This window comes from Marasmius oreades, chromosome 3 (assembly GCF_018924745.1).
Source record: "Marasmius oreades isolate 03SP1 chromosome 3, whole genome shotgun sequence".
Lineage (NCBI taxonomy): Eukaryota > Fungi > Basidiomycota > Agaricomycetes > Agaricales > Marasmiaceae > Marasmius > Marasmius oreades.
Genome location: NC_057325.1, coordinates 509,006 through 534,904, shown reverse-complemented (window position 1 = coordinate 534,904; position 25,899 = coordinate 509,006). Strand labels below are relative to the sequence as shown.

The 25,899-nt window shown below is 46.6% G+C and overlaps 8 protein-coding genes across 9 annotated transcripts; 3 read left to right on the top strand and 5 right to left on the bottom strand.

Moving 5' to 3' along the window:
* Positions 1-2,514: 2,514 nt before the first annotated feature.
* Positions 2,515-2,783, top strand: E1B28_005478 (uncharacterized protein; the record flags this gene model as incomplete). Its single annotated transcript, XM_043150041.1, has 2 exons — positions 2,515-2,569; positions 2,635-2,783. 2 exons carry the CDS (start codon positions 2,515-2,517, stop codon positions 2,781-2,783), a joined length of 204 nt encoding a protein of 67 aa, XP_043011125.1.
* A 1,947-nt stretch (positions 2,784-4,730) lies between these two features.
* E1B28_005477 (uncharacterized protein) lies at positions 4,731-7,100 on the top strand (the record flags this gene model as incomplete). The annotated part of the gene is made up of 11 exons (XM_043150040.1): positions 4,731-4,892; positions 4,947-5,117; positions 5,173-5,260; positions 5,312-5,559; positions 5,614-5,741; positions 5,797-6,111; positions 6,169-6,366; positions 6,430-6,587; positions 6,646-6,656; positions 6,727-6,731; positions 6,797-7,100. 11 exons carry the CDS (start codon positions 4,731-4,733, stop codon positions 7,098-7,100), a joined length of 1,788 nt encoding a protein of 595 aa, XP_043011124.1.
* A 260-nt stretch (positions 7,101-7,360) lies between these two features.
* On the bottom strand, positions 7,361-10,656 carry E1B28_005476 (uncharacterized protein). The gene is made up of 12 exons (XM_043150039.1): positions 10,500-10,656; positions 10,296-10,443; positions 9,719-10,216; positions 9,494-9,664; positions 9,351-9,438; positions 9,047-9,294; positions 8,874-8,992; positions 8,502-8,816; positions 8,242-8,439; positions 8,022-8,179; positions 7,854-7,951; positions 7,361-7,779 (listed from the first exon to the last, which is right to left on the bottom strand). Exons 3-11 carry the CDS (start codon positions 9,884-9,886, stop codon positions 7,932-7,934), a joined length of 1,485 nt encoding a protein of 494 aa, XP_043011123.1. The 5' UTR covers positions 9,887-10,216; positions 10,296-10,443; positions 10,500-10,656; the 3' UTR covers positions 7,361-7,779; positions 7,854-7,931.
* A 3,862-nt stretch (positions 10,657-14,518) lies between these two features.
* Positions 14,519-17,228, top strand: E1B28_005475 (uncharacterized protein). Its single transcript, XM_043150038.1, has 7 exons — positions 14,519-14,938; positions 15,238-15,369; positions 15,420-15,650; positions 15,711-15,887; positions 15,942-16,093; positions 16,156-16,290; positions 16,342-17,228. The coding sequence occupies exons 1-7, from the start codon at positions 14,881-14,883 to the stop codon at positions 16,447-16,449; spliced, it is 993 nt and encodes a 330-aa protein (XP_043011122.1). The 5' UTR covers positions 14,519-14,880; the 3' UTR covers positions 16,450-17,228.
* A 358-nt stretch (positions 17,229-17,586) lies between these two features.
* On the bottom strand, positions 17,587-19,624 carry E1B28_005474 (uncharacterized protein; the record flags this gene model as incomplete). Its single annotated transcript, XM_043150037.1, has 11 exons — positions 17,587-18,048; positions 18,111-18,287; positions 18,352-18,452; positions 18,502-18,535; positions 18,598-18,624; positions 18,678-18,734; positions 18,798-18,826; positions 18,877-19,054; positions 19,118-19,204; positions 19,263-19,502; positions 19,565-19,624. 11 exons carry the CDS (start codon positions 19,622-19,624, stop codon positions 17,587-17,589), a joined length of 1,452 nt encoding a protein of 483 aa, XP_043011121.1.
* A 514-nt stretch (positions 19,625-20,138) lies between these two features.
* E1B28_005473 (uncharacterized protein) lies at positions 20,139-21,768 on the bottom strand (the record flags this gene model as incomplete). The annotated part of the gene is made up of 9 exons (XM_043150036.1): positions 20,139-20,148; positions 20,216-20,264; positions 20,332-20,496; positions 20,546-20,623; positions 20,680-20,841; positions 20,897-20,963; positions 21,014-21,205; positions 21,262-21,572; positions 21,633-21,768. 9 exons carry the CDS (start codon positions 21,766-21,768, stop codon positions 20,139-20,141), a joined length of 1,170 nt encoding a protein of 389 aa, XP_043011120.1.
* A 263-nt stretch (positions 21,769-22,031) lies between these two features.
* E1B28_005472 (uncharacterized protein) lies at positions 22,032-23,389 on the bottom strand. 2 transcript variants are annotated; one of them, XM_043150034.1, is made up of 7 exons: positions 23,278-23,389; positions 23,024-23,225; positions 22,885-22,964; positions 22,747-22,825; positions 22,557-22,694; positions 22,356-22,447; positions 22,032-22,308 (listed from the first exon to the last, which is right to left on the bottom strand). In XM_043150034.1, the coding sequence occupies exons 2-7, from the start codon at positions 23,101-23,103 to the stop codon at positions 22,109-22,111; spliced, it is 669 nt and encodes a 222-aa protein (XP_043011118.1). In that variant the 5' UTR covers positions 23,104-23,225; positions 23,278-23,389; the 3' UTR covers positions 22,032-22,108. The 2 variants fall into 2 exon arrangements, with proteins under 2 accessions (XP_043011118.1, XP_043011119.1); XM_043150035.1 differs by having other exon boundaries at positions 22,356-22,694.
* A 233-nt stretch (positions 23,390-23,622) lies between these two features.
* E1B28_005471 (uncharacterized protein) lies at positions 23,623-24,879 on the bottom strand (the record flags this gene model as incomplete). The annotated part of the gene is made up of 7 exons (XM_043150033.1): positions 23,623-23,889; positions 23,950-24,111; positions 24,170-24,244; positions 24,308-24,385; positions 24,448-24,572; positions 24,630-24,755; positions 24,813-24,879. The coding sequence occupies 7 exons, from the start codon at positions 24,877-24,879 to the stop codon at positions 23,623-23,625; spliced, it is 900 nt and encodes a 299-aa protein (XP_043011117.1).
* Between the last annotated feature and the right edge of the window lie 1,020 nt (positions 24,880-25,899).

Sequence of the window (25,899 nt, the reverse complement as noted above, 5' to 3'; positions counted from 1 at the left end):
CCTGGACAGTTGACACGGGCAAAAACCTCCACGAAAAAACCTCAACGAAAAAAAGCTGAAGGAGCCAGTAATCGAGTACGAAGTCCTCTATGTCAAATTATCATCTCATTAACCACACATACTAATCTCTTTCACTAATCCGGCATCGTCATGATTTGTCCATGACTCAAACAGTCATCACCTCGACACCTTCACCGAGAGATACAGGGTCTCTGTTAGGTTCGGATTCCTTGCGCATCCGGGCAAAACAAGTAAGTGTCGCGCGGGTGGTATCGTTATTTTGGGACAGCGGGGTGCGTAGCAAGGAAGGCGTTGTGCGATGTGAACCCCGTTTATTCGTGATTGTGGTGAGGTTAGCAGGCGTATGACGCTGGTGGTGATTAATTGACGGATTTTGATGTATGCTGAGGCGTCCACGGGCATAGGCGATAAAAGAACGTCAAAAAGTGGAATAAGAGGGTATTTGGGTAGGATGGAAGGCGACATCCGGCACTGAGAGACGGGAAGGAGGGCTTGTTCGTTTAATTAGCGTCAGCCGCCTTGAGAAGTCGACTGGACTCTTCTAAAGCAGCTATCCATCAAAATCGGGTTGGCTAATTTCCTACAAACGGGGGGAGGAAAGACAAAGTTAACATTGTTCGGTCCGTTGGCGATATCAAACAAGGGATTCAGGAAGGCGCAACGTACCATCAATAAATCTATACCTCATCGCACTCCGAGTCAGTGTGACCGTCATCCCCTCCACGCACTGGACGTTCTAACGAACTCGCGTCTCTAACTACCATATCGAGGCTCGTAAAGCTAGTCGAACTAAATTTCGGATTCAAGGATAGCATGGCAAGTTATACGGGCTATAAAGCGTTTGCATGCACCTGTTTATAGAGGTGAAAAAAGAACGAATTATTTGTGAGTATAACACGTACCTTCCCAGTCAATATCGTACACAGGTGTGATACTGAGTAATTCGTTTCCTTCATCGACTTCTACTATTTCTTGTTGAGAGTCGTCTGCGGCTTTCCGGATTTCCAGGCTTACTCGATATGTTGGGCCACTATTACAAAAGACAGTCAATTTTGTTGACGCGCTAAAAGAGCGATTATCTCTGCCAGGATGAAACCCGCGACATTGCGACGAGGATGTAAGTATGGCTGTGAACATGTTGAGCTGCTCTGATGTGCATGTCTAAACGGTCGCCAGCTTGCAGTTCCATCCCCATTATTCCCTCTGGTCACGGTTGAGAAAGCCAATCCTGGTGATCACATCGAAAACGAGAGTGTTGCAGAGGAAATCGTAGGTAATGGTTAATAATAAGAGAACTCTGGCCCGCGGTTCAAAGAACTCCTGTCACATGCAGCACGTGAGGCGCATCCCACGAGGCGAACGCTGGCGAACGAACCAACATCGACATTACTGTTGTCATTGAACGTCTCGTGACGGATGAAGCTATCCAGTTAAATGCAAGTATCGGGTCGTATGATACGTTTAACATTCTGCGGTCGGCCGTACCTTCTGTCAAAGCCAGTTCAATATCACTTTTTCCCTGGTCTATTTCTTATATCCTTCGACCGAACTAGGAGCTACATCGATACGGTTGGCTGGCCTCAAGCTTTTCGCGAATAAGGTCGAATACCACAGCCTCGACATGTAATATGTAGAGGTCATGAAGAAAACTACTCAGTGTGTCACAGAACCCTCTCGGTGGTTGGGTATTTGCCTTGCGTCGAGGCTGCTGTTTTCCAAAGACCCGCATCACAGTGGTATGATTTTTGCTACTTACATCGAGCCTCAAGCTGGGTGTAGAGGCCGGAGGTCGCAGGCATGTTGTGTTGTTACGCTCTCTCCTTAACGTCGCGTCATCCTATTTCGTCATTCAGGAGGGACTATTAGTAGGGTGCCATTGTGCGCTTCGTGGACCTTCCTCATGCCGTTCATGCCGGTGTAGCGAAGTCTTGGGTGTTATATGACTATGTGGTCCCAATCCGCCACACTCAGCTTCACTGAAGAAGTTTTAAGATAGCGGTACAGAAGACGGGCTCAATACGACTATGGACCGGCACCCAAAATAGACTCTTCGACAATTTTCGCATTCAAAATCTGAAATTGGCTTCAACAACGCTACCTGTACTACCGAGTAAGTACTCATTTAGCCTTGTTATTCCGCTGTTTCTGGGGATTCAAACTGAAACGTGATGGCTTAGTGGTCAATCTGGAAAGTGCAGGATGTTCACAAACACCAGTACAAACCCAAATCGGGATGGCGTCTTCCAAAGCAGATCCCGATTCATGAAATGACCTATAGATGGTCCAACACTGTTGCTGGGTGAGTCTCCCCCTTTCCTCTAGCTACTTTTCGCTCTCTCTTCCAATTTTGCTACGGCTGATGCGAGGATTCCACCTGAATTAGGTGGTTCATTCGCACTGACACCCCCCACATCACTGACCACGACCTTGTTAACTCGCGCATGGATTCTCCATAATCCCCGAGGTGTTCGTTCAAAGCCTTAATCAGCCTCAATGGCGACGAACCGTTACAAGTACTCCGATGTTGCTGGCATATTTGGCACACATCGTGCGTTTATTCCATCGTACGGTATCACTGGCATCACTGAATGCTCTGTCCCTTGGTTATTATAGCTATTGGAGAGGTAAACCAACCATTTTACGGGACTGGCAAAGTGTACTCCCCCCTTGGCAAAGTACACCACCTACGACCAGTTACACCCAACGCTGCAAAGTGCACCACACCTGGCGACCTTTACGATCCCTCCATCTCCATTCTTTAAAAAGTAGCATCTTTATTCCCTCTTCGACCTGGAAAATTGAACAACACTCATTCCCGCAGGGCGAGCATGCTTGTATGCGCTAGACTCGTAGGCACGCACGGGTTCTCCGTCACCGTTCGGACGAGTACAGAAGGGACGCAAGGAGACATCGACTTTTTGCACCTCCCAGTTGACGCCTTGCTCACAGCCCCACCTTCCCTCAGGGTCGTGAGGCTTGGACACACGCTGATATCGGCTCACCCTCGAGCGCATCAAATAATGTTTTTGTTTCACCACCTTTGCTGCAGTCTTTCCGGTAGCTGTTAAGGTGCCGTCATTTCTTGACTGAGGCGTTAAAATCACTTCAATTGAGCATGTCTTACCGTGGGTGACTCAGTATCTGCGGATCGAGTGCAACAGCACATGCACAGAAGTGGTAGCTGTGCGGCGTTCCTCTGAGGACTTCATACAGACGGTCTTTCACTATTCAAGTTGGTGAGATCTACTCCTAACGTAACAAACAAATATTCATGTTCACTTTGTTCTTTTTGTTTCTTGTTTAAAAAGGCTAGGTTCAAAGACGACTAAACACAACGGAAGCGAATTTGTCCGATTGTGCATGCCTCCATGTGGTGGTGATTGCTATCCATACTAAAATCCGAAATCTCCGATACCGAAAAGTCAAAACGATCTTAGTACGTTTTAAATTTACATAGCACCTTTTTATAATTACTACATCTTGGGTCAAGAATCCCGTGAAGAGTTGGGAAACGAAAAAGATCAAATCAACAATCAATACAGTAAGAACCTGATCCGACCCCACCTCCCGCACCCAAACATTGATCCTATCAGAAAATACCTTCCAGACTTGTAGCACCTCATACCGGTTATAGTAACGGAATGATGTGGGCTTTCCGGTGATTGGAAAGAGCTGAATCTGGCGAAGTGCAGAATACGCAGGTTTCCGACGGAATCACAAACACTAATCAATGATTGAGTAGTGAAGCTTGTCGTATCGATCTATCTATCTATACAGTCCCTTCTCGAAATACTCGAATCCGAACGACTTGAACTCCATCTGAGAAACCATTAGTAGGTTTTGACAAATTTCGCGGCTGCTTTGTAGCGTACGCCAGTTTGGAAACATTTGACCGTGATCTTTCCTGATCAATGGCTCTGTGTAGTGCGATCAATTTTGAGTCCATTTTCGGAACTTCAAGACAATTCTTTAAACAGTGGCCCCATACTTTACCTTCTACTGAGCTACCGTGCGAACAAGATGAGTGCCTACGACCCGCCGTCATCCGGACTCGGAAATTTCCGAAGTTCTCCATGAACCATCATCTCAACCCAACGATAACTCGGACGAAGCCTATTCCTCAATTGTTACTTTGGAGAGTCCATTCCTCAAGTTAGTACAATTAACGAGAGGATCTAGTCTATAACAGAACTGTGGAAGATCATATGAAATGAACCGACGTGGAGTTTCGTTGGCGATTGAACGATGACATTCAATATACTGACCAGCCACTGTGTCTGGAACAAACGCCACGACAAATTTCGACCTCGTACCTAAAGGCCTGACCTTTACTCGGATAATGGGAGCTACTGTAAGCGGTAAAGTTCTCTTCAATAAGAGATTCAAATGCACTTACATGGCTGCCAAAGGAACCGCGCAATACGAGTGAAGTTCATTAACGCGAATCCGGAACTTTTGAATACCGCAAAACACTCTTCAAGGTCATATTCTCTGTTTATATTCCTTCAAATTTCTCTCACATGAGTTGTGTGTACGCCCCAGTTCGCACTCCGGAACAAGATGAGATGTGTGGGAGGTCTTGTTAAGCTCGATACGCCATCTGCCGGAAATTGCGGGTTAAGACAGGATAAAAGACACCCATTTTGACTCAGAACCTCAGTCGACCCAGTCTCTGCGAGTCAACTAAATCCAGATAGCTCGTCTCGAAAATGGTCTTCTACAACAGACTTCTCTCCTCTGTGCTTCTTGCCATTTTGTATGCCTCCTACAGCAATGCCGCTGCTCGACCTGCAACGTACAGCACTCAGAATGTGAAGGACCTCGGAAACGGTGTCAAGATCCAGATGTTCCATCCTCCATCCAACTACAGTGTTTGTGCAGCTCTCCTTGTTCTGTCCATGAATGCTGGATGACACGCGTTATAGACTTTCGGAGAGGGCTTTGACACCCCTTCAACATTTTCCGATGCTCCGATTGAGAACAAAACGGTTTCGTTTGTCGCGTCGCAGCTTAAAGTGGATTCTGGCAAGGTTTCGTTCAAGTCCGGGTACGCCAACGAAAACGGTGAATCGTTCGGCTACGCTCAACAAGTTCATGTCAGTCTCCAGTTCTCTATCCGCTGTTGGGAACTTGTCTGATGTATAAATATAGAACGGTGTTCCCATTGCGAATGCTGTAGCCAATGTTGCATTCAAAAATAACAAGGTTGTAGCTTTTGGTCAATCATTCGTCGATACCTGTCAGTTTTTCCCTGTGCCATTGTATCCCTGGCTAATATTCACAATACCAGCCAAAGCTGCGGATTCCAAACCATCGGTCGATGTTTCCACCGTCATCCCAAAGGTGGAACAGACTTTGCAAGGCAAAAAGAACGATATCGAGCCGACTGTCAAGTATCTCGCTCAGCAAGATGGATCCGTTGCTCTCGTGCACGCCTTCCAAGTCGAAAACGATGAAGCTGGGACCTTCTATGAAGCTTTTGCAGATGCACACACTGGGGAGTTGCTCTCTGTTACCGACTTTGTCGCTCAAGCCTCTGTGAGTGACTAACGACTCGTTCGGCTATGATTCGTACTTAATGCCGTATTATAGTACCGTGTTGTCCCAATCTTCAAACTGGACATTAAAGAGGGTCTCGAATTGCTTACAAACCCCGCGCTCACCTCCGCATCACCCCAAGGATGGCATTATGCGAAAGGCGTAAATACCACTGATACCTCGTGAGTTTAGTATTTTACTCTGCTCCCTTTTCCGTTGACTGACCTCCCTCGACAGCGGTAATAACGTTATCACCTATAAGGGTGCGACGACGGCTACTACCAAACAATCCAGTAGTGGTCTTGTCTTCGACTACACATACAGCCCGGGTGTTGGCCCGACTGAAGGAGCTAACCTCGATGCTTCCCGCACGAACGCTTTCTACTTAATCAACGCCTACCACGATACGTTGTACCAGTATGGTTTCACGGAAAGCAAGTTCAACTTCCAGCTCGACAACCTTGGAAAGGGTGGTGCCGGGAATGACCCAGTCCTTGTCAGTGTTCAAGACGCTGCTGGAACCAACAACGCGAACTTTGCTACTCCTCCCGAGTAAGTATCTCTAGCTTGTTTGTCTACGGCAATTGAAACGAAAATGGCATGGGATAGTGGACAATCCGGGCGGTGCAGGATGTACATTTTCACCCTTACGAACCCGAACCGGGACGGTACCCTATCAAACGATATCGTAATTCACGAAATGACCCATGGCCTCAGCAACCGACTGGTCGGTGGTGGTACAGCCACTTGCCTGCAGGCACTGGAGTCCAGAGCCTTGGGTGAAGGGTGGTCCGATGCTGTTGCCGAGTGAGTTTTTTCTCTGGCTACTTTTTCGCTTCTCTTTTGCTGAAAGGATCGCGTTGTAAATAGCTGGTTTGTCCACTCTGATTCTCCTCAGATAACCGACTTTGTGTTTGTTCCTTGGCTATTTAACAATCCTCGAGGGGCTCGATCAAAGCCCTATTCAACTTCCATGACGACCAATGGTTATACGTATGCCGATATTGGTCAGATGAATGAAGAACACTGTGCGTTGATCCCTCGTAGTCGTGTAATATCAAATGTTCTAACCCTTCATTATCACAGATATGGGAGAGGTAAGTAACTAATGCAACGAATACCTTCAAAAACTCACCCCATTTGTCAATTCTACGAATCGTGACATAGGTCTGGTAAGTACCTCTCATTCATTTCGACCTCGAGATCCCACTCAACGTCAAAACACCCATTTCTATAGGGCGAATATCCTCCATAACGTGTACGCCCAACTCGTAGGCACACGCGGGTTCTCCACCACTGCTCGAACGAGCGCGAGTGGAACCCAAGGAAACATTGTCTTTTTACAGCTTCTCGTTGATTCCCTTGCTTTGTCACCTTGCAACCCCACCTTCATCAGCGCTCGTAACGCCTTTATCCAAGCGGATATCAATCGGTATGGTGGTGCCAATAAGTGTCTACTTTGGAGGGTGTTTGCTAGTAGGGGTATGGGTTTTAGCGCTGCGAATTATGCCAATGCTTTCGATGTCCCCGCTGGTTGTTAAGGTGGTGGTCTTCTCTTCTGGTTTCCCTTATCGTTCTTGGGCTAAGGTATGGTAAATTGAATCATATATGTAAATGTCATGTTGATGTACTAGTTATTTGACCTGAACCTTTCGGTCCGATGGATTTAAAGCAATGACACCGTGTGTGCTCGAGTATACAGTTGCCCATAAGTGTTATCTAACAGGTTTGTTGAAGTATCATATCATAGGCCCTAGAACCTTCCTGATTGTGTTGTTCTAAAACAACTAGCAGACGCTCCCGGGCTTGCTATAAGTTGTCCGTCCGATAAATTGATTGCAATATTACTACATAAATAAAAATCCGATCGACTTCCTTTCAAGATTTGGGAAGGAGAAAAAGAATGATATCATGTCTCAACAATCATCAGGAACTTTGAACGAATCGACGTGGTTTGCCGCACCAACACCCAAACCTCGACTAGCAAACACCTTCCACAACAGGCACCGGTTAGCACCACCATACCGGTTGGCATCGGCTTGAATCCATGCTGCACGAGCGTCGGGGAAAGTGGGGTTACAAGGTTGTAAAGGCAGAGCATCAACGAGGAGCTGTAAGTAGACAATGTTTCCTTCCGTCCCTTTTGCACTCGTTCGAGCGGTTGTGGAGAATCCATGTGCGCCTACGAGTTCGGCGTATACGTTGTGAAGAAGGTTTGCCCTGATAAAAAGGGGGGGTGAGAAGTGTTAGATTGGTCTTTGTAGCGGGAGAACAACCCAATGAGGTTCACTTACCAGACCTATGAAGCCGGGGGGAAATGGAGAAACGGAGCTAGTCAGCGAGATCTTCGACTTGCGTGGACGTTAATTCAGCTAACTTACCTCTCCGATGTCTGTGGCAATGAGGATCGATCGTCAGAACATTCAACGATGCAGTTATATCATACGAGAGACTAGACACACCGTGTACTTCATCCAACTTAGCGACGTCAGAGTACTTCAAAGGGTTGGTCGTCATCGAGGTTGAATAAGGTCTTGAGCGAACACCTTCAGTATTATTGAGTACCCATGTGCCGGTAACGAAGTCGGTAATCTCGGGTGTGTCAGAGCGGACGAACCACCTAATTTCAATGCCCGCATCAGCTCAAATAGCGCGATTGAACGAAAAAGGAGAAATGCTCACTCAGCAACAGCATCAGACCATCCTTCACCCATACCTCCGGATTCAAGACTCTGCAGACATTTGGCAGTGCCGCCACCAGTCATACGGTTAGTGAGACCGTGGGTCATCTCGTGAAGTGGAATGTCGTTCTGGAGCACACCATCCCGGTTCGGCGTCGTGATGGTGAATATGAACATCCTGCACCTTCCAGATTGACCACTGATTCCATTTCAATCTCAGTTTCCGCGAAACCAACACAATAGAAGGGGTTGGGTACGTACTCAGGAGGGGTAGCAAAGTCGGCGTTGTTGGTTCCGGCGGCATCCTGGATACTCAGGAGAACTTGGTCATTACCCCGACCACCTTTTCCAAAATTGTCCTTCTGAAAGTTGAAAGCGCTTTCTGTGAATCCATATTGGTACAGTGTGTCGTGGTGAGTATTGATCACGTAGAAACCATTCGTGCGGGCAGCATCGATATTATCTCCTTCGGTCGGGCCCACAGAGGGGTCATATGTATAGTCAAAGATGAGACCATCACTCGACTCTGTGGTAGTATTCGCCTGTGGACCCTTGAAAGAGATGACATTATTACCGCTAATGGGGATGGTCAATGACCAAAGAGGCGAGGAGCAGAATGACTCTAAAACTTACGATGTATCTTTGCCCTTAGAGAGATGCCATCCGTTGGGCGATGCGGAGGGAAGCGAAGGGTCTGTAAGTAGTTCGAGGCCCTCCGTAGGGTCCATTTTGAACACCGGAAGAACACGGTACTGCGATACAGCATTAGTACGAACCTCCGAGGGAGCAAGCAGCAAGCCACTCACAGAAGCTTCAGCGACAAAGTCAGTTACAGAGAGTAAATTCCCGGAGTGTGCATCAATATAAGCTTGATACCATGTCCCAGTGTCGTCGTTTTGAACTTGGAAAACGTGCACGAGTGCAGCAGTGCCGTCTGGCTGAGCAAGGTACTCCAGAGTGGGTTCGATATCGTTCTTCTTGCCTTGCAAAGTTTCTTCCACCTTCGAAATGACAGCGGAAACATCGACCGATGGTTTGGAATCCGCAGCTTTGGCTGGTGTCGCAAACGTTAGCTAGAGATACGATGGTACAAAACTCCCGAAAACCTACAGGTATCAACGAAAGATTGACCGAAAGCAACAACCTTGTTGTCCTTGAACGCAACGTTGGCAACTGCATTCACAAAAGGAATACCGTCCTGTGGTCACTCATCAAACAAACTCCCAACGGGAGATACAAGACTGGAGACTGACATGGACCTGTTCGGCGTATCCAAACGATTCATCGTTGTCCTTGGTGAACCCAGACTTGAATGAGACTTTGGCAGAATCCACGTTCAAATTCGAGGAGACAAACGAAACAGTCTTGTTTTCAATCGGAGCATCGAAGAATGATGAAGGAACGTCAAGGCCCTCCCCGAAAGTCTGGAAACCGCAGGATCAGTTGCAGCAGCATTAGTACGCAAAGGAGCCACGCACCTTGTAGTTGGATGGAGGGTGAAAAACCTCAACCTTTACACCATTCCCGAGGTCCCTCACGTGGTGTGTACTGAACTTCACATCTCCAGGACGAGCAGCGGCTTTACCGTATGAGGCGTACAGTACGGCGAGAAGGACGGAGGAGAAGAATCTGCTGAATAGTACCATTCTCGAGCCTTGAAGTCTGAAGGATGAGTGGGAAATCGGGTCGACGGAGGTAATGGCCTGTGGAGAACAATTTGCCCTTTATAACTTGACACGGACTCCTCGGCAGTTCGACAGTATCTTTTTCTTCGAATGGCGTTCTTCAGATAAGAATATATCTACACATTTGACTTTGTGTTGCTGTGAAGTCGTGTGCGCCACATGGCGCACGTACATCCATGTGAAGACAGCTCTGGTGAAATAGAGATGGCCTCATGACAACTGTCCCTGTGCGTTCTTCGCGTTCCAAATTCGAAGTTGACAGGATCACAACTGTTGCTCTGCATCGCGTTTCTGTACAGGAACATAGATAGATAGAAAAGTGCGATCATTAGTAGACGCTTCTATGACTCCAATGGAAACTGTCACTTACAGTAGTGAACTATTTTTACGATCTCAAAGTAGACTGCGCGATAGAACGCTGTTGGCAGACCCTCAGGCCTCAGAGGTCATCGTTTTGGTTACACACCCCTCTCCAAAAGCCCGAGTTTTAGATGTGTAAAGGGATTGTAATCGGCAACCTGAGTCATTTCGATTTATGAGAATACTTAAGTAGGAAGATTCTGAAAAGTCGCACCACGGGTTTATCGACACCGAAAGGGAGATGAAACTCATGAGGCTGTCTTCAAATTGATATTGGAAATGATTTGTGCCACGATACCCCTGGTAATGGTGATAAAAGTGATAAATGGCGTTGAAGATGATCCTGGAGTGCGTGTACATGGACGAGCGTGTGAATACTTCACAGGCCTGCCCAGCGCCGAGCGGCAAGTCTACTCACCCACACTGGAGGCATTTTGCTGTCATGTGGGAACTGTCTTGTCTAAGCCGTATGTGGAAACGCTTATTGTGACCAAAATGTGACTCAAACAATAAACATTGATGAAATTTAACCTAAATGAGATTACAGTTTTGTAGTAAAATATATTAGTTGTTGTGGCCAATGAAGTGATCATTTGCGCAAAAGGTGCCGGAATGCTAACTCAATCACTGGATGCCTATCCATAGGATTTTTTCTAAATTCTAGTTCTAGATATGTGTCGTAAGCAGCCAAAATAAGTAACCTTTGCCTCCATTTGTACAGGCAGTGCTCGCTTATGCCCACTGTGGTGCGCAGGTGGAGCTTTCCAGACAGCTCATCTGCAGAGGCCCCCCACCCCCCTCTGTAGACTTGCTGATGACGTTTATGGTAGTTCGACCGCGCTTAGCTTATGCTAACCCAGCATTTGACACCCGTGGCGATGTCACATTTGGTCATGTGATGCATGAAGGCTAATGAATTTTGAGCTGTTCGTCGTCGTCTTCCCTTCTCCGCGTCGTTGTCATTAATATATCAATACACAGAATCGAATTAGCATCCTCTATCCAGCTTGTGACACCTTTATTCAATGAGTAACCTGCAAGAGAGAACTATGTACAAAAATGCATGGTTTTCCCATATGGGGATTGAATTTAGAAAGTTATCTGGGAAAAATTTGTCTGTGGTCTGGATTCATCATTTCCAACCTGGTCCCAACAATTATCCCCGAAATTTAGAAACAGAAATCTAGAAAAAGCTCCTATGGATAGGCATCCACTGGGGGCATTTTGCTGTCATGTGAGCGCTGTCTTGTCTATGTCATGTGGCAGTAATGTAAGTCGTATGTGGAAGGGTTTGATGTGACCGAATTGTGACTCAAGCAATAAAAATTCATGAAAATTAACCTAAATAGGATAATAGTTTTGGAGTAAAGTATATTAGTTATTGTTCCTAATGAAGTGAGTGTTTGTGCAAAAGCCGCTGTAATGCTGATTCAATGTTCCATAAGGTCACTGTTCACGTGACTTAGTGACTTCACAATCGACGTCGAAGCGACAAAGACCCTGCATTCACTGGAGGCATTTTGCTGTCATGTGGGAACTGTCTTGTCTATGTCATGTAAGCCGTATGTGGAAACGCTTATTGTGACCAAAATGTGACTCAAACAATAAACATTGATGAAATTTAACCTAAATGAGATCCCAGTTTTGTAGTAAAATATATTAGTTGTTGTGGCCAATGCAGTGATCATTTGCGCAAAAGGTGCCGGAATGCTAACTCAATGCAGGGTCTTTGTCGCTTCGACGTCGATTGTGGAGTCACTAAGTCACGTGAATAGTGACCTCATGTAACATTGAATCAGCATTACAGTGGCTTTTGCACAAACACTCACTTCATTAGGAACAATAACTAATATACTTTACTCCAAAACTATTATCCTATTTAGGTTAATTTTCATGAATTTTTATTGCTTGAGTCACAATTCGGTCACATCAAACCCTTCCACATATGACTTACATTACTGCCACATGACATAGACAAGACAGCGCTCACATGACAGCAAAATGCCCCCAGTGCCACGTTGTCGACACGTCTTAAACAACCACCAGATGCCCTATCGGTCAATACACTGACCACTACTAATGAAGTTTACTGCTCCAACAGTTTTAGGTTCTGAACGAACACAAGTTTGAAGGCAGTACTCAACCGCTATGGGAATTGAATAAATGGATTTATTCGCATGCGGAAGTAGAGATGATATACCGAACATAGATTGTTTTAGCCTGCTAGTGTTCAAATTTCTTAATCGCTTCGATCCAACGACATCGGTATTGAACGAATGGAAGTTGTAGCTCCACTACTCCTGAGGACGATTGCCTCGGACGAGTGTGTAGGATGACTAGGTTGTCTTGAGGTCGTCTAAGGGTAAGTAATCCACTAGAGTTACCCATAAGCAGATGTTAACCATTCTACATGTCACTCTTTTCCTGGTCAAGACATCAACATCGCTTTCAGTTCATTGGCCTTAAGATCCTCGCCCTTTCCGGTAGCTGTGAAGGTGTCGTCTTCGATAACTGCGGTACTGAGAGCGTTTGTTTACTATTCAAAGATTCAGCGTGATACCAGAACATTTGCACTGGTAGAGTAATCAGTCGACGTCTTCACAGCCATTTCAAACCCTCTCGCTAAAGACGTCAGTCGACATAGAAATCGGAGTTCATGACTTCCGGATGGATACTGGCCGAAGTGGATATTATTTCGGAAGTTTATTCCATCCGTCCTAGTTGCAGCCGGCGGCTTCCTCGAGTTGACGACGAGTGTTGAAAGCGCCGAATAGTACAGTAATACTAGTAGCGAAGACAAGAGCGACAACAAATTTGGCAGCGATGCTGGTACTTTGGTTGGAACTTGTCAGCGGGAACACAGTTGTCAGTCGATGGATGCTAAGTTACCTACCTGGAGACCACCAGCACCAGGAATGTTAGCTCTTGCGTTTCTTCTGTCTAGCCTTCAATTGAACGGTTGTTTCGTCATTCCATAGATGCCTTGTACATCCATCGGTGACTGACTATCCGCAATTAATAGTCGAAGTACCGACCGAAATGTTACTGGTATACCTCTGGTACAATTCAACTCACCCACTACCGATGATACTGCCACACATAACGCTCGTCGCTCCGTTCACTCCAATTCCTCGTTCAAGGGCATATCAGACGTTGAAATCAGTTTTTTTTTCGAAACCATTTCTAAAATCTTATTCAATCCGTTGTACGCCTAACGTCGCCAAAATCACGAAGAAACCGGTTAGCACCACTTGTATCCACATCTCGCTGTCGCAAGGGAACGAAAAAACGCGTATGGTATCCACTCGGTCGCCTTGAAGATCTTGCGAGAGTAGATATCCAACCTAAAAGAACTTGGACGGTGAAGGAGTCAAATGCGTTCCAAAAGCCGTGGAAAGTTAGGCCGATGCTGGGGAGAAAATGGCTCGTTGTCTATTGACAGCATGATTATTGAAGGCTTTCGTGCTTGTTTGTACTGGTTCGCTGAAAGTTAGTGGCGTCGACCGTCGACCAGGAACTCGATAGCGTGCCAAAATTACGGTACTACAATTTTGTAGACAACGCAGAGGTCGGAAATAGACAGTTTGGACAAGAGTTTCTTCGTGGTTATCCTGGAGGTCGTCTAGTTGTCGGCTGCAGGTGGAGTCTGTCGTGCTGTAGTTGAATACTTCACCTCGTCAACCAACACCTTGTTGTCGCTGGACATTCTAACAGCGAATGTGGAATATTCAAGGCATTTGCAAGCTGTATCAAAGAAAGAGTTCCTGAGCGGCTAATACAGCTTCCCGGGCGATCAAAAAAATTCTGTCCTGCAGTTTGATACTTGGTGCTGTTTGCCAATCAACACACTGGGACACAAGGGTCGCCACTCACCTATACCCTCCTGCCTCCCTTTCTCGTAAGCAACGCAGCTGGCGGCCGTTGACAACTGCCCGACACGGGGATGAAGATGCCTCGAGGCGGGAACGTTGAACCTCAGTCCAAAGGCCATCGTAACGTGCATCATAGCCACCTGGTCCGTTGATGATGGGACGACATGGAAGGACCCTCCGCTTTCTGGGCGATTTTCGTAGCGCAAGCCATGAGTATTCAAATGTTTATTGATGACAGGTGTAGGCATTCTTTTTTATGGCCGAAATCGAGATGTTACAGCTTTACAGCTACTGCTGTGAGCAGTAGACTGGGATGAGGGTCTCCGCGCTAATTTCCCACGCTCGGACCTACTCCGATGTATGCCGTATTAGGCAACATCATCAACAAGGGCCTTGCTGTTATCTTCACTGCCCACCCGCCTATCGATAATTCTCCTCATCCTTCTCAGCGTACATCTCGTCAGCCGGCTGCTCATTCTTCAGCTCTGTTGTTCCTAAAATACGTTTTTTTCCCTTCTTCATTCCTTCCAAATCCTTCCATAGACAAACCGTTCAAAAACGTCCCAGCCCTTTTCACCTCGAAGCGGCTTTGAATCATCCAGGTTTTCCAACCTTCTCAAAGTCGAATCTCTTCATCAAATCTCGTCTCTCGTCTATCCTTAGAGGAGAGTTTTTTTTACCGGTTGGCGTAGACGAATTTAGCTCGTTGAAGGAGACAAAGAAATGGCGGACTCTGCGACAGAGATCGATCTTGACTCGGTCATTGACAGACTTTTAGAAGGTGAGATGCTCTTTTTCTCATCTTTTGGACTTTGGCGGGCGTTCTTCAGGAGGTTTGGAGGGAATTAGAGTTGGAAATTAGAGGCAGTGAGACGATCATCCTACGGAGGAGGGTAGTTTGCAATCCAGGACCGTCGGATGGGTTGCGCGGTTGGGTTGAAAATCACCCCAATAAATTGAAGCACTTGGCTGTATGGAATACATGGGCTCTTCTGCAGACATCGCTCTCTGCCTTCTCGTTTTTTTCTCTCCGTCCTCCCCGTGGTTTGATGACTCACATTATTTTCTTTCCCTTTGGAGTTCGAGGTAACCGACCTGGAAAGCCTGTACAGCTTCAAGAATACGAAATCAAGTATCTTTGCACGAAAGCACGAGAAATTTTCATAAATCAACCTATTCTGCTGGAGTTGGAGGCACCTATAAAGATTTGCGGTACGTCGCCACCTCATTACTCGAATTAATACCAATTGTGGCTATTTTAGGCGATATCCATGGACAATATTACGACCTCCTACGCCTATTCGAGTATGGCGGATTCCCACCAGAGGCAAATTACCTCTTCCTCGGCGACTACGTAGATCGAGGGAAGCAGTCACTTGAGACGATATGTCTGCTCCTCGCCTACAAGATCAAGTACCCCGAAAACTTTTTCATCTTGCGCGGAAACCATGAATGTGCAAGTATTAACAGAATATATGGCTTTTATGACGAATGTTTGTATAGCAGCGGTTGCTACTATTCCTGCGCTAACCCTTTCTTTCCTCCCGTTTCAGGCAAACGCCGGTACAACATAAAGCTTTGGAAGACCTTCACTGATTGCTTCAACTGTTTACCTATTGCTGCGATCATTGACGAAAAGATTTTTACGATGCATGGAGGTCTTAGTCCGGATTTACAGTCGATGGAACAGATTCGGAGAGTTATGCGACCTACAGACGTACCTGATACGGGTATGTCCGTTATTTCCATAACTACCTGGAACTAACTCTTGGTCATTCCTTCAGGGCTGTTGTGTGACCTGCTGTGGTCAGATCCAGACAAAGATATTACTGGGTGGTCGGAAAATGACAGAGGTGTATCATTCACTTTCGGTCCTGACGTGGTGTCACGATTCCTGCAAAAACATGACATGGATCTGATTTGCAGAGCACACCAAGTACGTGGACGGGTTAATCCAGCTATTTATTGTCTTTGCTAATCAATCACGGTTGTCAACAGGTGGTTGAAGACGGTTACGAGTTCTTCGCAAAACGACATCTGGTGACACTGTTCTCAGCGCCTAATTATTGTGGAGAGTTTGATAATGCTGGAGCGATGATGAGTGTAGATGAGACACTATTGTGTTCTTTCCAGGTGCGTGTTCCTTTACTTCTTAGGGGCAATACTAATACGAGCCCCCAAAAGATTCTCAAACCGGCCGAGAAGAAGGCCAAGTATCCGTATGGAGGAATGAACATGGGAAGACCGGTGACACCGCCACGCAAGCAGAAAAAGAAGGATGGCAAGGTGTGATATAGGCTTTTGAAGGCATGGTTGAGGTTGGGTCTCGTCGTTCTTACACCACTCGTTTGTTGTTTTATCCCCACGAACAACCCTCCCTCCAACCCTCGACAAAAGTTATTCTCGTCATCGGTGGTATACCGAGCTCGTTACGCCGTCCACCCTCGTTACGCTCCTTCCACTATAGGTTAGGTTAATATCACTCTTCGCTATCGATACGCACAAACTCCGTCATCCCCATTACCGGTCCCATCTTTTGGGCCTCCAGGTTCCCGGCTGTATATTATTTCTTTCTTTACTCCTTTTTTTTTTCCGTCCAATTCATATTCCACAATATCTCTCTATCGAATCTCTCTCGACCGGATGGCCTCTATCCTCTGAGGCGAGTGTCAAAGACTATTCAGCGATGTCTGGACAGGGTTCCCTTTTGTTTACTTTCTGTTTTGCTTCGACGGTTGGTCAACTTCGTGAATATAGGGTAGAACTTGCTGGGAGAGAACTTGAATGGCTGATGGTGTACTACTGAAAAGTGCCTACCTTACTAACTTTTCTTGCCCACCTACCTATCCTATATCCATTCTGTTTTCCCTTTTATAATCAAGCCATCGGCCATAGTACTACTTTTTCGTGGTATTTATTCCCCTTACACCTTTTTTTTTTCATTTTCGATTTTGGCGCTGCATCCGGTCTCACTTCGTACATCTGTACGAGTCGAGTAACTCAACTTTTCTTCCCTCATATGTCAAACCAACTTTTACCGGGGTGAGAGTAACCCCACGAGTCGGAGGCGCTAGATGTCTTGAAGTGATCATTTCGGAAGACAGACTCAAGAACATACCCGCACTATCTCCCTTGCATTAGAATACAAATCCAAAGGTATGGAACTCGTCCGTCGAATCTAGTAGTAATAAGTACAGCAGGTGCCGTTCAACGAATATCCTTGAAGAAATGAATGACAAGTGTTCGTGTTCCTTGCATGTAATGTTCAAACCACGATTACGACTTCCTGACAATGAACAGAAACCCACACGTAGTACCACGGAAGACTCGCGAATGGAACGAATCTGTCAATTTCCTAAATATTTCACATTAACTTATCAATACTCGACGAACATTGACCAATTCCCTAATTGAGCCATATTCCCTGAATCACATCCCCTCAAACGCACCCTTAATCACTGCTTCCTGCTGTTGCTTATACACCTTCCCAACGCCAGGTGCCGGTAACGCACTTTCCTTCCTCCCCTTATACTCAACCCTCCCATCCCGCCGCAACACCTTCAAAACTTCCCCAATCCTCTCCTGCACATGAGGCCAGGCACCCTGATTCCTAGGTTCCTCCTGAAGGTAAACGATCTCCGGATCGTTCGACTCGTACCCATCAAGCACTCTCTCGAGCGCATGGAAAGGGAAAGGCGCCAATTCTTCAAGTCGAACAAATGCAACTTCCTGGTCTAAATTTCTCGTTTGACGTTCCTTGACAAGATCGTAATAAATCTTCCCGGACACAACGACCACCCGTTTCGCTGTACTTTGGTTATTGATCGGGTCATCTAGGACTGGCTGGAATCTAATGCCACTTTCCAGATCCGATAACGAAGAGGCTGCAGCCTATACAGCGAGGTCCATTAGCGGTTCATTCCAAACATCCTCTCGACATATACCACACATACCGATAACCGTAGCAAGCCTTTGGGTGCAGCCACAATCAGAGGTTTTCGGTAGTTCCGCTTCAACTGGCGCCTCAATAGGTGGAAGTATTGAGCGGGTGTCGTGGGGAACACGACGTGCATGTTGACGTTAAAGTACGCGTCGTCTTTGGGGGAATATGTGAACCTGTCGTCCGTCAACTAACAAGAGTGAAGATAACGTTGGCCAACTGGAATGCACGGGGTGAATGGTCGAGCAACATACCTGTAACATACGCTCCAACCTACAAGAAGAATGTTCAGGGCCAGCGCCATCTAGACCATGGGGGAGGAGCAGAACGATTCCGCTTTGTTTTAACCATTTGGCTATCAAGACATTAGTGACACGGACTACATGGATGGAGGAGCAGCGTACTTTCAGACGACGAAACGAAGGTGTCGATGACGATCTACGGTAATAAAAAAAGCCCTTAGTAATGTTTTTCGATTCACTAGGTCAAGTCCTGAGTACCTGAGCGCCGTTAAAGAAGTCTCCGAACTATTAAAATGTCGTCAGAATCGAGGTTGCGACGAACATCAAAACTATCTGACCTGGGCTTCCCAGATCGCCAAGAGGTTTGGCCGTTCCCAACTAGCACCATATTCGAACTACAAAAGCGAGTAAAAAAATACACCCAGATGGCTAAGATAGACGAATGGCCGTAGACCTACCCCTAAAACGGCCATTTCACTCAACGAGCCTGCGTTTGTGTCAGTAACGAAAGAAACAACGGTGGACGCGACGACTTACTGTTTGCCAGTTCCAGCTTTCCTTGAGCATCCAACTGGTGATTCAGAGGGACATTGACACTCTCGGTCTTCTGGTCCACCAACATCGCGTGTCGTTGACTGAATGTTCCACGACCGACATCTTGTCCAGAAATTCTAACATCACAGCCTTCAGTGAGTAAGGTGCCAAACGCCATAGCCTATTTAGATGGAGGGATACATCAGCGGAAATGATTGTGGTAAAGTTGGAAAACAAGGTCTACCTCCGCAGTAGCCCAATCCAAGCCTTTTCCAGACTCAATACTCTGTACTCGGTTCTTGACATGCCGCTGCAACTTTGGGTGTATTTCCTGACAAGTTCCGGACATAAGTTTACCATCGCAAAGGGAAGTAAGGATCCAATCTCACAAAGCCCTCGGGAACAGTAATGCTAGCTTTTCCAACATTTACCAACGCCTCCTTATCGACGCCAGTATCGGGATCCCAAATGACTTCATTACGCCCCGGCCAGACCATCCCGCTCCACTGTTCTTGAAGCATAGAGGTGGCGGGTTGATAAGACGGAACGGCTGACAATGCCTTCTCCAGCGTTGCCTTGTACGAGGTGCGCACATCTGACGCTTCGCCTTTACTCAATACTTCCTCCGTCTATACAAAGAAGACGACGATTAGACCGGAGATTAAGTAGCCCATTGAAAAGAATTGCTCACGATCAGCTTTTGTTCGTAAAGTTGAGGCACGGATTTTCTGGCTTGGATCTTCTCATACATTAAAGGGCTCGTGAGACTAGGCAAGTCAAGTTCATTGTGTCTGTGAAAGGCGCGAAGTAAGATTGACTTCTCACTTGTGATGGTGTATGGTAAGAGACGGCTCACCCCCTAATGGAAACGTAGATTAGTTCAAATGGGGCCGGATATTTCAAAAGAGTACTCACCATCGCCGATATACCAACAGATCTACGATAATATCCTGCCCGAATGAATGAGTGGATGGAGTCATTTGCCTAGCTAAAGAGACGTACTTTACGGAAGTACTGCCTATATTGGAAAGCAATTTCCATGGCCCGAACGACATCTGCGATTGGTCATATAGATAGGTGCAAGAGAACACGACCGTGATAGAACGAACCTTCAGGATGGTCCCCATTGACATGGAGGACGGGAGCGCCAATCATCTTACCCACATCAGAGCAATAAAAGGACGACCGCGCTTGAGAGGCAGGTGTTGTATATCCGATGCTGGGGAATGTTTCAGGGTCGGAGGTCAAATCTGTGTCCCAGCAACCTACTTATTACTACAAACAGAAGAAGGTTAATATCTGTCAGAGCATAGAGTATAAGCTTGGCAGAAGAGATACTTACTCGACCACGAGATGCACCGTGCCTCCGCTGGTGAAATGAGGCAGGTTACCTGCAACAAGGGCGGGTGAGTGAGTAGTAATCGCTATGAACGGTTGTAGTTGATTAAGAACACGCACTTAGCCCCAAGCTCTCCATCACGACGCCCTGTCCTGAAAAACTGGCATCTCCGTGAAGTTGTACACACATAACTTTATCACCCAGCTGACAGGTATCAGGGGAGGTTTTCAGGAGCGAGTACTGCTTCGCGCGAGTTTTACCAAGCGCTACCGCATTGATGGCCTCTACACATGATGACTTAGCATACTTCAGAGACAGATACAAAACACTCGCCAAGATGAGAAGGGTTGGGAAGCAAGGAGATCTTGAGGAGATCGCGGACGCCAGGGTACCTCAGATGTGTCGAAGACACTGGAAAGGAAAATTAAGAATCTCATGCGACCCGACAACACGGTCCATATTGATACCTAGATGGCTGAGAACATCTCCCTCGACCCCCAACGATTCTGGAAACTCCGACCCTCCTCTGATTTTATGGAAAAGGGCAGTTGGCGAATGGTCCAATAGATCGGTAAGGAAGTTGAGACGGCCACGATGTGGCATTGCCACAATAATATGAGAGATAGCGCCTAAGTCGAATGTTAGAGGACATTTAGGGATGGAATATGTTTATTTCCGTATTACTTCGTGAAGCTGCCCCGAACAAAGAATCTAGGGCGGGTAACATAGATTCGCCCCCTTCAAGCGCGTACTGAAGACGTGATTTAAAATTTAAGATACGAAAGACAGCAAAACACTCACCCGTTTCAGGTTGGGGAATTTCAGCTGCAGGAAATTGTCGAAGACCTCGCTTCTAGTTAATAATCCGTGAATCCGTTTCTTCAGTTCTCGATCGTCTTCGTTGGCAGACGATGAATTCGGATAGGGTAGAGTCTTAGACTCAAGTAGATGAGAAAACCATAACCGTTCCGTTTTCGAAGGTGAGTGCATGTACTATAGGTTGTTATATGAATGAATCATCACGAACGTTACTCGAATTGAGAGCATACCTCGAATGCAATGTTGCCAACATATATAGACTTCAAATGACGCGTTATCTGATCCAAAGTCCACCATTCTTCTGTATCATCCCTTTGAGATTCAACTCGAGGATTAGTCCAAATAATTCCGTTCACGTTGTATTTCTCCTGGCCGTCCGTAAGACCGTAACGCGTTGGATCCAATGCTAACACTTCTGAGTCTCGGTCAATCAAGTCGAGAGGGTCGATTCGTGCTGCACGATGAGCGTGAGTTCGAACGTTGTCGACGTATCTCAAAAGCGCTGCATTTCGGTTTCGGTTTTCCAGCTGCGCATCGTCATCTAAACGACCAAGTTGTTATCTCTTAGCCGATGCCTATTCAAAGAGAGCGTAGCGCATACAGTCGGGAAATGCAAAACTTGGTCGTTTTCTGAAGCCAAACGACTCGTCGTGGTATTGACGAAGTCCTCGAGATATTGATATTCTCCAAGATGTCTTGAGGAGATTAGACCCTCTCACCGCCCGTTTATAAAGCATTGCAGTGACGATTTACACACAGCTGAACATCGAGGTGATGGGAGTAAGGGAGAAAAGAGTGTAGATCTGGGGTAGAGCTGCATAATGACCGGGTAAGGCCAAGTTCCGCCCGCGGTTGACGTTTCGTGTGCCGTAAGCGGACGGATGTCGATGAGCGACGCGGGAACGAGACTCAGCAGCGGGTAGAGTCTTCAAACAGCGACACTTATGACTGGATAACACTGCTCGAAAAGAGGTTACAGCCATGCTGCCCCATGCAGTGCGTTAAATGAGGTTATATCGTGTATTCACATCTAAATCTTAGTCTATCTAAGGTATACCATGCATCTCCATTTACATTTCAAGCACGGCCAGACTCCAAAACTTGATCGACAGTTTTCTCTCCCTTTACGATTGACTGAACAATCGGTAAAGCCTGAGAGAAGTCGGAGAACAAGACATGCTTGATTCCATGGTTCCTGCAATACACCGACAGGTCGCTCTCCTCATAATCCTTCACTTTTACGAAGAGAAGATCGGCATGTTTGGCGGCAGACATGTCTAGAACGAGAAGTAAGTTTGGATTCAGACATGTGTAGGATAACTACCTGATACTCCATCTCCGAAGAAGAACAGGGTAGGAGGGTTCTCCAACTGACGGTAAGGCAGAATAGCCTGGGACTTGTCATGTCCATAACCACTATAGAGATCGAGATGAATGAGTTAATGTATCATGGGTACAGATTGACTTCGTTACTCCAACGGATTGAAGGCTTTCACCGCCGCTGAATAAACTGAAAGCGGCATACCTGCTTGGATGCCTGAATTTGATTGACCAAGTGCCATCCGCGTGTGAATCGACATCGTTGGAGATGACTTCAATTTGACTGGCCTCTTCTTCACCGAGAAGATTAGATAGAACTGCACGAATGGTAGGAGTCATTCCCCTGAGAACACATGAGCGTCCGGAGTAACAAGATTCCTAAGAATGGAACCTACCCAGACACCAGAATCACAGGAATGTCATTAGCTTTGCACCATGCGTAAAACTCCTTGAACCCAGAATCGAGCTTGATGTCTTCGTCCCGTCATAATTAGCCTTCTTGGGCATAGGCATTTAATGGAATGAGACCCTACTATCGCGCAAGACTTGCTTGCATTCTTCGAAGCTATGTCCATTTTGTACAACACTGTCAAGCATTCTACGGAATTCATCCCTTGGGAAAAAGAAAGAAAAGTCAGCGGCATTCGCGAAATAACATCCTTTTCGACTCACCGGAACGTTACTTTTCCGGACAATATATCAAGATTCCCTTGTCTTCTCTTCTCCCGGCCAAAGCCCAAATTATCGGTCATATCTTGTTGTCCACAACAAGAACATCGAAAGGAATGGAGCAGCTAGTCAATACGAAGCTTCCAAAGTCGGTCACTCCAAAGACCCACAATCATTGGAGTCGTACGTCGTGATCGTGCCATCCCTAGTGCTGTGGGGTCAACGGAGTTTCGGAATGTGTCGGAACGCCCACCAACCAATCTGACAGAACGATGAATTTCTTGTCTTTATGAATAGGCGGGTATGGTAAAGTACTCTTGAGCGTAACGTCCTTCATTGTCGCGATTTGGTGGTGGTAAAGAGTAAAGACGCGGAGTCAATTCTTTATCTAATCGATTGATCTATTTTACCTCTATACAAGGTGGTATTAGCTGCTGTATTGTTACAATTTTTGTACGCAAAAGTCGGCAACACCCAGTCCCAGCTGGGTAGAAGGGAAAAATACGAACATCTAGGCATATTATTAGGAATATGAAAATAAATTGAGTCTAAGGGGGTATCCAAAAGATTCCGAACCCGGGCGAACCCAGAGTTCATTGGAATCACCAATCGAGCACTGGAGGGAAGAACTTCGCAATAAGACGCTCATAATAGGGCCTCAGCTTCGCGGGATCGCAAGGTTCGTCGCATTTGCTATACAAGTCGTACGGGTTAAACGCTTGAACAGCAGCAAGATTCGCCTTGTCTTGTTCGTTCATGAGGTGACTGTACGCCCCCTCGCGATGCCATGGGTAGAAACTGTGGTACCGAATCATAGCAAGTGCTTCCTTGGGGAGACTGCTTTGATCTTTCAGAACGTTGTACAGGTACTATGAGGGGTAACAATCAACATCATCGAAAGCCAGGTAAAAAGTTCAGCAGATGCTCACCTCATCATGACCCCAAGACAACATGACGTTGTCAAGACCACAGTGAGGCTCGTAGATGCCATACTCGGTGCTGTAGACACTGTCATACACATCCGGGTTGTTGGCGAACGTATGAGGGTAGATGATTTTATCAGAGAATCTGCATCCGACAACGAATGTATCCTGTATCATTCGATCGTCAGGGCGAACGAAAGAGGCACGATCGAATTGTTGGACGTACCCCGACGACATCCCATTGGCCTTCGGAGCCAAACAAGGTCAGAAGCTTCCCGAGATCGTGAACGAGCCCGGTAACCTGAGAAAGCAAGAAAAATGCGTCAAACAAAACAACGCCATCTGTTGAGCAAACACAAGCTACCTGCATCCACTCGGGCTTCCCGTCCATTCGAATAGCTTCAGCAGTTTGTAGTAGGTGCTCTATCTGCGACAAGCTGGTCTAATGTCCGGAATGACGGTAGTGGCGTTAGAGCAAGACAGGCACCTTGGTTAAAGGCTTACATCAGGGTCCGACTCGTCAATAAGAGTGTTCAGCATTTCCATCGCTTCCCACACACCCATTCGGGCACGAACGCGGCTCTTGAAGTCCACGCGAGCTTGAATATTGAATGCAACGGTTTGTTTTTCTATACCAAGCGAGTCAGCCTTCTTATCCATGAACACGCGAGAAAGGATGCACATACCGTGTTGTTCCTTGTAAAAGTTTTTGACCCGATCGCATGCAGAGTCATAATCGCGGAACTGAGCTTTGTCTTTTTCCTGGCCAAACTCGGGTGTTTCATTCCAGAGTTTGCCTTTGAGAACGTTCACTATGGACGGAGGGTCGTAAGCTAGCACCCATCCGAGCACGAGAAATGTGGACAAACCCTCGTCGATGGCATCCGAGGTAGCATCGAGTTCTCGGCCTTTCCGTTGGAGCAGGGTACCGGGCATTTTTGAGTGAAAAAAGAACAGAAGAGATGAAGGAGATGGGGAGGGAAGAATGTACAAGACTGGGTGATGAACATTCGAGCATTTTCTAGCGTATTTAAAGCAAAAAAGCCAGATGAGCCAACAAGGATCAACAGTTGAGCGATGAGACCATATTTACCTTGAGGACCGGAATAAAAGAGCACTCGGGACATCCCTGAGTTTCTCGAGCGAAGTATCAATCTGTAATCAGACCCAGGTTTCCATACAGACGTCAGAACACGCGCCCGCCGAGATAAAGATTATAACGGGTCCTCGGTCAAGGGTAAAAATCTACGATTTAGTATTAAGTGCATAACCTAAAACGATCGTACCTCAGTCAACTGTAAACTGTCCCACAACGTAAAATTGTTCTGGAGCCCGCTGCTGTTCATTTGAGCTCTTGAGTTGGCTCCTCACAAATTCCGAAGGCCGTAATATCATTCTGAATGTTGCCAGATGTGATATAGATATAAACATGTCTGGGTATCTTGATGGGGTGGTGCAACTCTGGCAGGCGGTGATAGATAATTAAAAGTCCGACAGTGGAGTCCACTGGCAAAGCAGCCTGAAATTTGCTTCGATTTCGTGTCATTTGCATTTGAGACCACTATTGGTGCATGAACACATCCCGAGATTGTGACAACTAGTTAGTACGTGAGGGTCATTTACGGCTTCAAAGTCTGTATAGAATATTAATATTTCCCACCACGATAACTCCATAATCTCCCGAGTCTCAACTCGAGTCGTTTGATTGGTTCCTGTCCCCTGCTTTCCCAAGGGGTCATCGCCCAATCATGGACGGTGCAAGTCGAAACGTCCGAATCCTCAGGAGGTACATAATAGGACAGGCGCATCACTAAAAGCGATGGGCAACTCGTCGTCCGGGCTTATTTATGGACTACTACAGAACCCGGGCTAGAAACCCGCCGCACGATCTTTTCGATTTTGGACTTCTTGTACCCACTTGAACAACAGTAAGTACGGGAAGAGTGCCACGTTAGC

Coding starts and splice junctions, on each gene's coding strand:
- E1B28_005476 (XM_043150039.1), bottom strand. CDS start 9,886: ATGGTACTATTCAGCAGATTCTTCTCCTCCGTCCTTCTCGCCGTACTG. Junction 8,180..8,241: donor TGGTCTGATGCTGTTGCTGA/GTGAGCATTTCT, acceptor CATTGAAATTAG/GTGGTTCGTCCGCTCTGACA. Junction 7,952..8,021: donor TAAGTTGGATGAAGTACACG/GTGTGTCTAGTC, acceptor TCATTGCCACAG/ACATCGGAGAGGTAAGTTAG.
- E1B28_005475 (XM_043150038.1), top strand. CDS start 14,881: ATGGCGGACTCTGCGACAGAGATCGATCTTGACTCGGTCATTGACAGA. Junction 14,939..15,237: donor CATTGACAGACTTTTAGAAG/GTGAGATGCTCT, acceptor TTCCCTTTGGAG/TTCGAGGTAACCGACCTGGA. Junction 15,651..15,710: donor ATATGGCTTTTATGACGAAT/GTTTGTATAGCA, acceptor CTCCCGTTTCAG/GCAAACGCCGGTACAACATA.
- E1B28_005472 (XM_043150034.1), bottom strand. CDS start 23,103: ATGACCGATAATTTGGGCTTTGGCCGGGAGAAGAGAAGACAAGGGAAT. Junction 22,965..23,023: donor TCCGGAAAAGTAACGTTCCG/GTGAGTCGAAAA, acceptor CTTTTTCCCAAG/GGATGAATTCCGTAGAATGC. Junction 22,826..22,884: donor CAAGCAAGTCTTGCGCGATA/GTAGGGTCTCAT, acceptor GACGGGACGAAG/ACATCAAGCTCGATTCTGGG.